At 38.4% G+C, this 13,609-nt stretch overlaps 1 protein-coding gene across 5 annotated transcripts; it reads left to right on the plus strand.

Annotated features, from left to right (window-relative positions):
* Positions 1-1,511: 1,511 nt before the first annotated feature.
* Positions 1,512-12,540, plus strand: erap2 (endoplasmic reticulum aminopeptidase 2). Of its 5 annotated transcripts, none has more exons than XM_067520489.1 (22): positions 1,512-1,666; positions 2,489-2,543; positions 2,635-2,814; positions 2,917-3,103; positions 3,196-3,365; positions 3,681-3,819; positions 3,913-4,047; positions 4,130-4,250; positions 5,245-5,399; positions 5,520-5,633; positions 5,717-5,848; positions 6,216-6,347; positions 7,056-7,124; positions 7,259-7,434; positions 7,539-7,618; positions 7,702-7,885; positions 8,000-8,156; positions 8,256-8,440; positions 8,565-8,726; positions 9,933-10,073; positions 10,296-10,377; positions 10,820-12,540. In XM_067520489.1, exons 3-22 carry the CDS (start codon positions 2,651-2,653, stop codon positions 10,964-10,966), a joined length of 2,832 nt encoding a protein of 943 aa, XP_067376590.1. In that variant the 5' UTR covers positions 1,512-1,666; positions 2,489-2,543; positions 2,635-2,650; the 3' UTR covers positions 10,967-12,540. The 5 variants fall into 5 exon arrangements, with proteins under 5 accessions (XP_067376590.1, XP_067376586.1, XP_067376589.1 ...); XM_067520488.1 differs by lacking the exon at positions 1,512-1,666 and adding an exon at positions 1,871-1,934; XM_067520487.1 differs by lacking the exon at positions 1,512-1,666 and adding an exon at positions 1,887-2,269.
* Positions 12,541-13,609: the final 1,069 nt, after the last annotated feature.

The following is a 13,609-nucleotide window of genomic DNA, read 5'->3' on the forward strand; positions in this document are numbered from 1 at the left end:
CAAAATGTAAGAGAGAACTTTCTTTTCCAACCGTCTGAAAAGCCAAAAACATTGTAAAGTTATATGATTTTAATTTAAATTCAACTTTAGCAAATATACATTTACCATATATATGACCAAACTACATTTATTGCACTACTATAATATACTACACACACTGACTCTTACCACTTAATAACAGCATAAATAGTCATCAGGGTGTTAAAGATGATGATCTTCATGAGAAGTAGCCTCATAACCATTACAATCACCGTGTTTGTCCACACACCAATATCTGAAGATCAAAGCACACAAACAAACATAAAAGCAATATCTTATATGAGTCAAAATTTTTTAAATGTTTGCAAACAATAGAAATACCTTGTATGTCTTCGTCTTTATTGCAAATTGTGCTTTCATCATCTGAAAGAATAATTGTGTGAAAGGATTTATTTGTGAAAATAATAACACACTGATATGCTCAATGTGTTTAGCTATAGACATACCTGATGATGAACTCTGGTGCTTCCTGAGGACTTTTGGGTGTCTTCTGTGACTCACAGAGCAGCTGAATGATGGCCAGTCCCTGGTTGCCACTGTGATTATTGCCACAGCACTGTGACCACGATGCTTCTTATTCATAGCTATGCTGTGTGGTGCAGCAAACATGTGGTCATTTGATGGTGATCTCCAGCTGACCTCTAGGTGCCCTCTCCTAATGTCACTCACCACACAGACCAGGAGGGTCCAGCCTAGTCTCTGCCCTGACAGGTGGACTGGAGGGGCCAGAGATGCCAGCATATTACCCTCTACCCCTCCTGACCCATGTAGATGAAGAAGGATCACATACAGAAGAGTACAGTTAAACAAACACAGAATGTACATATAAATAAGGAAAGACCATATTATATGCCTATCTAAAATAAGGCTATGCACTGATTCAAAGACAACAATGCAAGTACAGAAAATGTAAATAGTATGAAGCCTATTCTATAAAATATTTGTATTTCAGTTTATAAAAGAACATCATACGTGAACATCAAAATACCTCAAATGCATTGCGCAACACTAAATAATTAAACAGTTTGTGCAATTAATTATTATTATTATTATTATTATTGCCAGATACAACTCCAAATATGTAAATTAATTTTATAAAACAAAAATGTTAAAAATGTAAAGTTTTCACCTGTCCATAAATAGATGATTGGAAGGTAAAAGAGACTCCTGGAAGGCTCAGTCATGTCTTGTTCAACTAAAGTGACTTTTATGATGGCTGATTGCTGCCCTGTCTGTGTGTGAGTGTGTGTATTTGTGCACCTTGTGAACGTGAGTGTGTGAAATAAGAGCAGGAGCACTGCATTGTGGGGGATTGGCATGTCACATTGTTGTGACCTTATACTAACAATGGTTCCTCCCACCGCTATGCCAACATACACACGCATACACACACACACACACACACACTAACACACACACACACACACACACACACACACACACACACACACACACACCCACAGAATGACTGCGGTCAAGGGATAAAGACACAATGTGAGGTCGGACACATGTTCCATTTACTGGAAAGGAATAGCCTGAGGACAGGACAGTGATGTGGACACTAGAAAGACAGTGAGGAGACATTTTGAACAGGAGACACACCTGCCTATGGCTGTTAAGAGTTGAGGTAAGAAATTGATCATATCAACACTGCCAGAACTTTACACAACACTCTTGTGGGGTACTCCTGCACACACACACCTGCACGCATGCACGCGCACACACACACACACACACACACACACACACACACACACACACACACACACACACACACACACACACACACACACACACACACACATACGCATCTGCAGTGGGCGGGAGCTTAGAAGAGAAAGTGAAACTCAACAGCAGGAACAGGAAGAAAAAGAATGGTGAAGCTAATGACTGAGGTAAAGCTCTCTGACACTTACAAAACTGACATCTGAAGCGATCACAAGACCAGTATTTTTTTACTAACTTGCATTACTATGTTAAATTTCTGCTCAAGATTCTTGTGTCTAACAGCTCAGTCCCTTCAGTGTGGAACAGCATGGCTGTCTGTGCAACCCGATTTGAACTGCAGCTCTACTTCTTGCAGCTGCTGCCACCTTGCAGTTATAGCTGTGTCCTAATCTTATTCTGTTCGCATGGAAAGAATAACAGCAGTCAGCCATGAGCAAATGCCAATAAATAAGTGACTGACTTGGGGTATTTGGTGGAAGTAGGCCATTTTCAGTGTTCCATGGTGAGAAAGGTCTTCAAAGTCAACTGTAATTTGTCACCCAGTGAGATTTATCTCACATTTTCACTGAAGATAACAACTTAGAAACCATAACACAGACCTGTCTAGTGGAAGCAAATAATCAGGCTACCACTAGAGCACAAAAAATAAATAATTTCATTGTCTCAATTGATACTGTGTCTTTTTACAAAATGATGTGTGTTGTCTGCTAATGTCTTGCAGAATTGAGAGGAGAAGTACCCCAACGTTTTTCTCCAGTGCCCCTCTCTTACATCAGGTTATCTAGTTTCTCTCTGTGTTTTGGATGTGACAGTGAATTTAGTACTAGCTTCACGTGGATTGGCCTTTATTTTAACTGTGTGGTTTAGGGACATTTCCTCCAGAATGGTTCTTGTTGGGCTGTTAGTGCTATCTCTGTTTTACGTGTCTCTGGCTGGGGTTCAGCCCAAAGAGAGTGCGCAACAGGCTATTCCTCACCCTGCGGGAGAACAATCTCCTTTGGGTACTGAGAATCTGTCCTTTCCCTGGAGCCGTCTTCGCCTGCCACGGTAATCTTCACACACTGGTTTTATGATCACATACAGGAAACTAACAAGAAATTTGTGGACCTCTGCTTTTGAGTCAAAGCAACACCCATCTCTTTATCTTAGGTACATTGTTCCTCTTCACTACCGACTCATCCTGCACCCCAACCTCACAAATCTCAGTTTTACTGGCTCAGTGCAGATCCAAACTGATGTCCAGAACAACACAAACTGGGTTGTTTTACACAGCAAAGGTTTACAGATCTCCAAGGCGATCATATTGGACCAGAATTTTGCTCCCCTGTCTGACCAGGTAGTTGAAAATGCCAAAATGTTATTTTCACACACTGTTTGTTGTTGTTACCTAAAATGAACCCACCTTTTTCCCATCCCTTAATATTATAGGTTCTTCCAGTTCTTCACAACCCCTCCCATGAGCAGATTGGCATTTTCTCTCCTAAGGTCCTCACCACAGGACAAAAATACTTTCTATACATTGAGTTTGGGGCAGAACTTGCAGAAGGTTTCTATGGCTTCTATAGGAGCACCTACAGAGCCAGCACAGGAGAGACAAGGTGAGACTAGGTTTATTCTTTTACAGCTTCTGTGGAAAAATGTTTCCATTACTGTCCAATAGCTTCAAAAAACAAGGGCACTTCTCCTGCACTGAAATATACGTAGCCAGGTGTTTTGTCCCTAAAATAAGTGCGTCTTTAGCATTTCTGGATTAAGTTTGGAAAAAGGCAACACCCTAAAGTTAAAACAATAACCTTACCTCATAGATCAGTTATTAAGATACATTTATTATACAAAGAGGATGAATGAATCCATACTGCCCAATGGTCCATTGTCTGTATAATAATTTCTGTTGATTATTATTTTTTTTTTAGAACCTTGGCTTCAACTCATTTTGAGCCCACGAGCGCTCGCATGGCGTTTCCTTGTTTTGATGAGCCAAGCTTCAAAGCCAACTTCTCTGTAAGGATCTGGAGGAGCCCAGAGTACATTTCTCTGTCCAACATGCCCATAGTGAGTGTTTCACATGTGCAATTTCCTAATGTCATCTACAAACTGTTTTCAAACGTGTGTGAAAATAACTATAATAAAATGTGTGCATTCCAGATCAAGACACTTGAACTTAGCAATGGCATGCTTGAGGACTGGTTTGCTACCAGTGTAAAGATGAGCACTTATCTTGTAGCTTTTGTCATCTGTGACTTCAAATCTGTCACTGCCACAACATCTTCTGGGGTGCAGGTGTGTCTCCTGCATTATTATTTGCCAAGAATGCTACTTTTTCCCCAGCATTTATATTCTCAAGGCTGTTGTGTATTTGCAGGTTTCCATTTATGCTGCCCCAGAGAAGTGGCTGCAAACCCACTATGCCCTGGAGGTTGCTGTCAAAATGCTGGACTTCTATGAGGAGTACTTCAACATTCGCTTTCCTTTACCCAAGCAAGGTAAAATTCTCTCTCTCTCTCTCTCTATATATATATATATATGGATAGATATATTAACGCTTTACATTACAGCCCTCAACTTAGAGGATAAGTACAGTGAAATTACTGTGTACTTATTACTAACAACAGTGGCACCTATAGATAAATATTTGTGGTTACTTGATAACAATAAATAAACTTTGGAGAATAACAAGGTAGCAAGATGAGAATAAGAAAAATACCTACAGTGTCAGAATAACAACAGGTAATAAAGGGGTTTAATTTTTGGGAAAATAAATTGCAATTATTCCTTTATTGTTATTGCCTCAAAGCATGAAAAACCATTTGAAATCAGTTAAATTTTAGCATTCTAAACAACTTAATGATAAATAATTAAATATCACATGATAGGCGTGGGTTAGCGCTGCTGTCTTTTTTCTCAAAATGAGTTGTAGATGGCTGTAAATTCTAAACAACCTTTTAAATGGTAAATGTTAAATGCTCTGCAGTTATATAGCGCTTTTCTCCCTGTCGGTATTTAAAGTGCTTTACACTGTTACTCATTCACCGATTCCCACTCACAATCACACACACACTCACACACTGATGGGTGGTTGGGGTTAAGCGTCTTGCTCAAGGACACTTTGGCATGTGACCGGAGGAGCCGGGGATCGAACCAATGACCCCTCTACCATCCTGTGACAATTTTACCCTCTTCTTATCTGTAGTTAAACCACTCCTTAACTACAAAATACTTACACTATAGGTATTTTTCTTATTCTCATCTTGATACCCTGTTATGTCACAAGTTAGCTTATTATTATCAAATAACAACAAATATAAATCCATAGGTACTATGGAAGTACACTGTAGTTACCAATAAGTACACAGTAAATTTATTGTACTTACCCTGTAAGTCCTGGGTTGTAATCTAAAGCGCTACCCACATTTCTTTAATAATCCCTATTTTGTTCTACAACATTCTGTCTCATAATCTGTGTATTCTCTCTCTCAGATCTGATAGCAATCCCAGACTTTCAGTCTGGTGCGATGGAGAACTGGGGTCTGACAACCTACAGAGAAACCAGCCTTCTCTTTGACCCCCTTACTTCCTCTCTTTCTGACAAACTCTGGGTAACTATGGTGATTGGACATGAGCTCGCCCATCAGGTGAGTGTGTGATGCTGTATGTGCAGCCTAATGACACACAAAATTAAGTGTATTTATCTACAGTAGTCCCAGTGCTAATGAATCAAATGAATACAGTAAAATTCTAAATCCTTCCTGCAGTGGTTTGGTAACTTGGTGACCATGGAGTGGTGGAATGATATCTGGCTTAATGAAGGATTTGCCAGATACATGGAATACATTTCAGTAGAGGCAACCTACCCTGACCTCAAAGTGGTTAGTGTTTTAATTTGAAAATGTGTTGATAATTGACTGAGAGATTTCACCTTAATTGTCATGGTCTGTGCATAATCTTGCAGGAGGAATATCTACTACACACCTGTTTTGCAGCAGTTGGTCATGATTCACTAAACTCTTCTCGACCAATATCCAGCCTAGCAGAGAACCCCACCCAAATCAAAGAGATGTTTGACACAGTTTCCTATGACAAAGTATGTTTTCTGTTTATACATGTATTCATCAGATAGTGGGAATATACTGTATTTGTGGAAATGTTTTTAAAAATAACACAGGAAGAATATGATATAAAATAAAAATAAAATAAATGTTACCATTTTTAGAAATATTAGTTTACATTTAGTCCTATGATTAGCCTGGTTATGTTTGAAACAGTATAGAACAACCTCTAAATCCACACGACTGTAAATCTTTATCTCTCTATATTTACAGAACATCTAACCAAAAAAATCTTATTCATACTTGTCACTAACAACAGCCAAACAGCTGTGAAACCAATCTGCAGCATAACAGGTCGTGACTTTTGATTTATATACCCCTTCTTTATCCCTCTCCCACCAGGGAGCATGTATCCTACATATGCTGCGGCACTTTCTGACAGATGAAGTGTTTCAACGTGGGATAGTGCGATACCTACGCAAGTACAGCTACAAAAATGCACATAACCAGGACCTGTGGGACAGCCTAGTCAATGTACGAAGACAAATTATACTCAATGTGTAATGCACTGTGGACTCCTTTGTAATCTTTTTGTAAATCAATAAGTGTAACTGGGGAGAGTTGTGTTTAAATTATGTTCTTAAAATATAGATGTACATTGGCAGACTATTTCTTTATGGGAATATAAATTATCTTTGATGAAGTAAAGAGCAATCTTTTTTAAACTGGAAAGCCAGTAGCAAGGTTTTACAGATTATCCTCTTGTCTGGCTGCACTATAATACATACATCTGAAAGAAAAAAAAAAAGGTCTCCGACCCTATGGTCGGTGGGCGGCCACGCAGCCAACTGAGCCACTGTCGCCCCATATATATATTGCTTTCAGTAATTTCATTATGGTGCAAAATCTCTTTTCTGATAGTTGCTTAAAATAGATACTGTTTTTAAAAGAACACACAGTCTGGACAATAATCGATGAACCAAGAAAACACAGATGATAATTAAGGCTGACATTGTTTTCAGAATGATGAATTACACTACCACTCTCCAGTTTAAAATCACTCATAGTGAAATGTTTACTGTAGTGAGCTGAATAAAAACTAACAGCCACAATTAAAGATTAGAGTGTATTACAGTCACTTGTTATGTAAGGTACGCTGCATGTGATAGGTATGAAATGTCACCATGCATAAAATAATCAAGCATTTTAATTTAAATTGAAATGTTTTGTATTATTTTTCAGACATGCTCAGAGGAGGACTTCATCTCAGGCAAACACTGCTACAGCAGTAGTCAGGCTGCTAAGAATGCAGTGAGTAAACCTTTATTACTCTCTGACATGTCTTCATATGTTAACCTCTACAGATGTCACACCTATCATGTGATATTACAAGATTACTGTAGGTGGTGTGATCAAGAGTATTAATTGCCAATTGTTTTCTACAGTATCTGTTTGCAGGTGAACATCTTGACCTAACAGCCATGATGAATACTTGGACTCTTCAGAAAGGTATTCCTCTGGTCACAGTAACAAGAAAGGGCCCTCGTCTGATGCTTAGACAAGACAGGTTCCTGAGAACAGCTCTGCCCTCTGACCCTCTTTGGCCCACACTGCAAAAAGGGTGAGTGTGCACATGCAGTCATTGTCAGCAAGATTTGAATTTCAAAAAATGCTCCCATTTCAATTGTAGGCTGTGCATTTTAAAATTACTCTCCCGTTGTATAGTTTCCTTTGGCACATCCCTCTGACATATAAAACAGATGCTTCCAGCGCCATACACAGACACCTGATGACAACACACACAGGTAAGAGAAAAGAGAGAATGTGCTAAATATAAACTACATTTATTTGCCATGATATGGTTTGAATTTTATCTTTTGCTTTCTAGACAGTATACACATAGGAGAGGAAGTCAACTGGGTGAAGGTGAACATGGACATGACAGGCTACTATGTGGTACATTATGAGGAAGGTGGTTGGGATGTGATGACCCAACTGCTAAGGGAAAACCACACGGCTATGAGCTACAAAGACAGGACTCACTTGATACACAATGCCTTTCAATTGGTGACGTAAGCATATATGTGTGTCTATGTTTTTGTGGGTATGTGCATGAAAGAACAACTTGAAGACAAAGTTTTTATTTGTGCATGTTTGTGTTCAAATATTTTTGTATCTCTCTAAAGGGCAGGCCATTTGCCAATCAATAAAGCCTTAGACCTTATTGGTTATCTCCAAGTGGAGACACACACAGTACCTCGTCTTCAAGGACTGGGTTATCTGGAGTTCTTTTATCGGATGATTGAGAAAAGGAATGAGCTTGATATGACACACAAACTGGGAGTAAGGAGAAAGTGCAAAGTTCACATGATATTTTCGTTTTGTAACTGTATAAACCTGAATTAATGTCGGATGTTGTTTCTGTGTTTTTTTTATAAATAGATGTACATCCTGCGATTTTTCCGTAGTGTTATTAACCAGCAGACATGGAGTGACAGTGGCTCTGTGTCAGAACGACGGTTGAGGTCAGAGGTCCTGGCACTGGCTTGTCATCTGGATGATCCACCCTGCCTGGAGCAGGCTCGTCAGAGTTTTAAAGACTGGCTTCAGTCGAATGGAACGCTCAAGTCTGTGTGTCTAAATTACATTTTAACACATGTACAATTCTCAGAAAAGCTACACTTTGCTTTTCTGGCCCTTATAATACATTACTTTATCATGTCTCTAATTTGCCTGTGCTTGATTTTATAGCTTACCCACTGATGTGGCTGTGACTGTGTATTCAGTTGGAGCTCAGGATGACCATGGATGGGCCTCACTCTTACACACATACAACATTTCCATATCTGCAGCACAAAAACAAAAAATTCTGTTTGCCTTGACCTGCAGTAGAGATACTAACAAACTGCAAAGGTACAGAATCTCTTCTACCATATTTCCATGCAGTTAATGCTGCCATCATGTGGCCAAAACAGATTATTGTAAAGTACACAATATGTTGAGGTTCTCTTTGGGAGTGACAAAAATGGATAGTATTAGGGATGAGTACATCAGGGGGACAGGTCATGTTAGATGTTTTGGAAATAAAGTCAGTGAGACCAGATTGAGGTGGTTTGGACATGTTCACAGGAAAGATTGTGAATTGGTATAAGGATGCTGAGGTTGGAGTTGCCAGGCAGGAGGTCTAGAGGAAGAGCAGAGAAGAGATTTGTGGATGTTGTAAGAGAGGACATTACATTAGTTGGTGCAAGAGAGGAGGATGCAGAGGACAGGGTTAGATGGAGGCAGATGATTCACTATGTCGACCCCTGAAAGGGAACAGCCAAAAGTAAAAGAAGAACAGTATGGTTTTACAGTTTTTCTCAATTTCTAAGTTTTTTCAAAACACACATGCCAATCGGTGACGCAAAACCTTATTTAATTAGCTGTGTCGTACAAAAGGAAAGAACACATTTCCAGCTAAAAGAGATTACTTGCAAAATAGTGTATCTTTAGTGTATATGTTTGCGACTGCCTATGCGAAATTCTTCAGTAAGTAATCAGTCCTAATCCATCTATAAAAGATGACACTTTTTTGCCTGGATAAGGTCAAGGGAAAGCAGTGGCATTAATAAAAACATGTGGCCTAATTGACAAGAACAAATGGACTAAAAGTAAAATTAAGTGTTTCATGTCTTCATTTTAATTTTTTGTATATTTCCTTCTCAAAAAAAGTGTGGGTGTAGAGTGCAGCAAAGTTTGTTATCTCTAGTTGAATAATCATGGGATATTGGGATTTGATTTAAAGAGCTGATAAAAAGAGTCCAAAAGTTTGACTACAATTTCTCTTGTTTTAGGGAAAATTGTGCATTTGGTGCATGTTTTTAATGTTTTGTTAGCAGATGAGCATTTTGTGGATGACCATTTTGCAAACAAAATGTTTTACTGACCTTTGTTTTGACATGTGTGTTAACTATTTTGAAAAAGTAACTTAAAACTTAAAAACTTAAACTAAAACTTTAGTTCTATAATTCAGAAGTTTAATTTTAGTATTCATCACAAATGCTATAACAACTTTGATTCAGATGACAGATAATTGTAGCATTTTAAGTTAACTTCATTTATGTTTTTGTGTTGCAGATTACTACAGTTGGGTCTGGAAGGAAAGATGATTCGATCCCAGGACCTGTCCAGTCTAATCCTGATGGTGGCTAAGAACCCGCGGGGACATCACCTTGCCTGGAACTTTGTCAAAAAGAACTGGGACTCACTGGTTCAAAAGTTCGTAGAACATAGTTGAGATACTTAAATGAACCTTAAACTGTCAAACAATGTGATGCTATGAAATTGCTGTTTTCGCACGTAATTTCCACAAGTAATTTGATAAAGCTTTTATTATAACAAGCAACAGAATGTGTATTCGATCAACATTAGGGAAATCTTTGAATAATCTATATATAGTGTATATATTTGTGACTTCCCTGTTGTCTTTCTGATGTGCAGGTTCCAGTTGGGTTCATTTTGTATAAGAAACATCATCATTGGCACCACAGGACAATTTTCATCTCCAGACGAACTTAGAGATGTAAGTACCTTTTTAAGAGACACGGATCTTGTAATTACGAGAAACATAACTTGTAATTATGAGATAGGGTCTCAATTTCTTTATCTTTGGTGAATGCAATGCGCTGCTGTATTTTTACATTGCACTACTTTAAATTCTACAATGCAATTTAGATAACCACGGATATATCAGAATGCTCTTTATACACTGATCAGGCTCAACGTTATAATTATAAGCATGTAAAAGTAGAATTCATGGCAGTAGAAATCATATTATACCGGATTAGTATATATACTGACATTGGCATTAGAAATATTTAATCGAATAAAATGATAGTGTGATAGACATGCTTGTCTTAAATGTGACACACTGACAAAACACTGCATTGTATTAAAAGTAAAATTCACCTCACAAAGCTTTTTGCTATCTCCTTGACAGAAATGTATCTGTATGTCACCCCTAGGTGCAGCTGTTCTTTCAGTCCATCAAAGAACAGACATCCCAGCTGAGAGCTACCCAGGTTGCCCTGGACAATATGGAGAAAAATATTCGTTGGATTCACAGAAACTTAGAGACTCTGAGAAACTGGTTGAATGAGCAAATGGTGTGAAAGACAGCACAAGGATGGGAGGTGACTGGGTTTGAAGTTTAAATAGATGTATTCTCTGTGTGTATGTGTTTGTGTGTGTGTGTGTGGAGAAAAGTATGCAGGAGAGAACCTAAAGTATAGGTTCACAATTTTTTTAAACCATACTCAACAAGCCCAAAAAGATGGTTCCTACCTTCCTCATGTTAAAAGATTTGACAAGTTGAATGGAACAGAAACCCACAGGTGACCATCAACGTGTCAACTATTTCACAATTTCACTGAATTTAAAGTCCTGTCTCACAGCAAAAGTCTGCAATTACTCAGATCCTCACAATACACAAGTAAACCCAGTTGCCACTGAGAGGAACCTTTTGGAAAAACATGACCTGGTGGCCTTGGAATCTTTAACAATGATCTAAAAAATGTTTGCTTTTATTATAAAACTTGTTCACTGATAATATCTATCTGCTCTCTAAAAATAAGGAATTAATCAAATCCAAAAGCCCCAGGTAACAGCTTGGGATAGACAGCAGATTTAAATACATATTAGCCACTGCATTGGCCACTGTAGCATTTCCAAAAAAAGCCTTTACCTATAGTGGCTGAAACTTGTACTGTATATGCAACTAAAATTCCTTCCAGCCAAGTTGCCTGAAAGACAGACAGAAAAATTGATCTCATCAATATATTGCCAATCATAATCTGTGTAATGTGAAATCATGTGATTGCAGTCCTATGCTTGAGATATGACATCACAAATGATGTCACTGCTCGCATAAGTTGAGTCACTGATCATCTCTGGGCGAATGCTCCGCTCTAGGGATGAAATACAAGGACTTGACATGTAAAAGCTGGGCCTTGGGAAAGCTGTGCTCAACTTGTTTCCACCCTCCACCTCCGCGGCTGTAGTGACCTCTAAATATTTCCATCCCTACAACAGGTTATAGTTAATGAAAAAAAAACCCACTCAATTTGTATTTAACATCTTACAAAAGAAACAGGAGTAATTGTCAGACAGTTTGATGAGAAATAATGTGTAATAATTATAATCACATGCAGGATATGTGACCTCAAACATGATATACTGAAAGTGTTGGAATTTTAGCCCATTCTGTGACCTCATAATGATGTTACTTGTTTTGAAATAAGAGTTTAGAAATGGAACTTGAATGATTGTTGGAGTTCAGATCTCCAGGATGACATGATTTTATTTTGCAATGAAGCCAATTTATCTGTTGCTTGTCATTTGTGTTCCATATTTTAAAGATAAACAACATATAAAGAGAAAGGGAGAACAAGTTGAAAAGAGATTTCTGAAAAGGTCTCCTGTAGATATTGTTTCAGAGCCTCTAGCTCTATCTGTGTTACTTTTAAGACTAGACTTAAAACCTTCCTCTTTGATGAAGCTTATAGTTAGTTAAAGTCATGCTGCTATAGGCTTAGACAGTTGGGGGACCCACCCCTAATGCACTGAACTCCTTTCCTCTTCTCGTCCCTCTCATCTGTCCTCTCATCCCACATTTATTTGTCCCCACTGTATGACATTAACTTTGTGTGTTCTTGGCGCTATATAAATAAAGTTGAATTGAATTGAATTGAATTGAATTGTATTGAACTGAATTGAATTGAATTGAATTGATTTGAATTGAACATTCTGCTCTATAATGTATGCCAATGTATGTATCATTTAGGATCACAATTGAAGGGTTTGAAAGGTATGAATGAGATTAAAAAATATTGAATACATGTACTAATGTAGAGAAATGTCTCAAACTGGAAGAATTTGAATCTGAAAGTACAAATGGGTAGTAACAGGTGACAGATGCATTATGTTCCATTCCATAGCACACTGTAATGGGGCAAAAAAAGCAAAACAAAACACTGAATTCAAAGATTTGAATTAGAAAAGTAATGCGAATCAGCAATCCCACTAACTTCTCTGAGACATTTATTTACCATAATCCCAAATCACATGAAAATTGTATATTTTGCACTTTTTAATCCATTGTGGAAATATTATCCATCAGATTTTTTTTTCATGTCTGATTTTGTCATATGATATAATTGTCACTGAAGTAACAATGACAAGACTTTTTGGGGCCATGTGTTGTCAGATGACATCACTGTTACTTCACTGTAAAGCAGCCCACAGAGTATAAACTGGGGTTAAATATCCTAAATTCAGATGCTCGGAGCTGAACTAGTTTGAGCTTTTGGTCTGGGCTGTTGGAAAGGCACCTGCTTTGGCAGCGACTGACACCAGAAACCTTTCTTTGCACTGTACTACTGCCCACTGACCCCCCATGTACAGAGGCTGCAGTGGCTTATATAGCACTTTTCTACCCATTGGCACTCAAAGCACTTTACACTGCTTCTTATTTACCCATTCACACTCACAATCACACACACATTCATACACCGATGGGGGAGCTGCTATGCAGCTGGCCAACACTCACCAGGAGCAACTAAGTTGGGGTTCTTGCTCAAGGACACTTCGACATGTGACCGGAGGAGCCGGGGATTGAACCAACACTGTGAGATTGTTGGACAACCGCTCTACCTTCCTGTGCCACAGTCACAATCAGCTCTCCTTTGAAAAACAGAGCTACCAACCCTGCTCTGTAGTCAAAGATAAGAGAGGGATGGGGCTTGTAATAGAGTGGT

Source organism: Channa argus, chromosome 11 (assembly GCF_033026475.1).
Source record: "Channa argus isolate prfri chromosome 11, Channa argus male v1.0, whole genome shotgun sequence".
In the NCBI taxonomy this organism is placed as follows: Eukaryota; Metazoa; Chordata; class Actinopteri; order Anabantiformes; family Channidae; genus Channa; species Channa argus.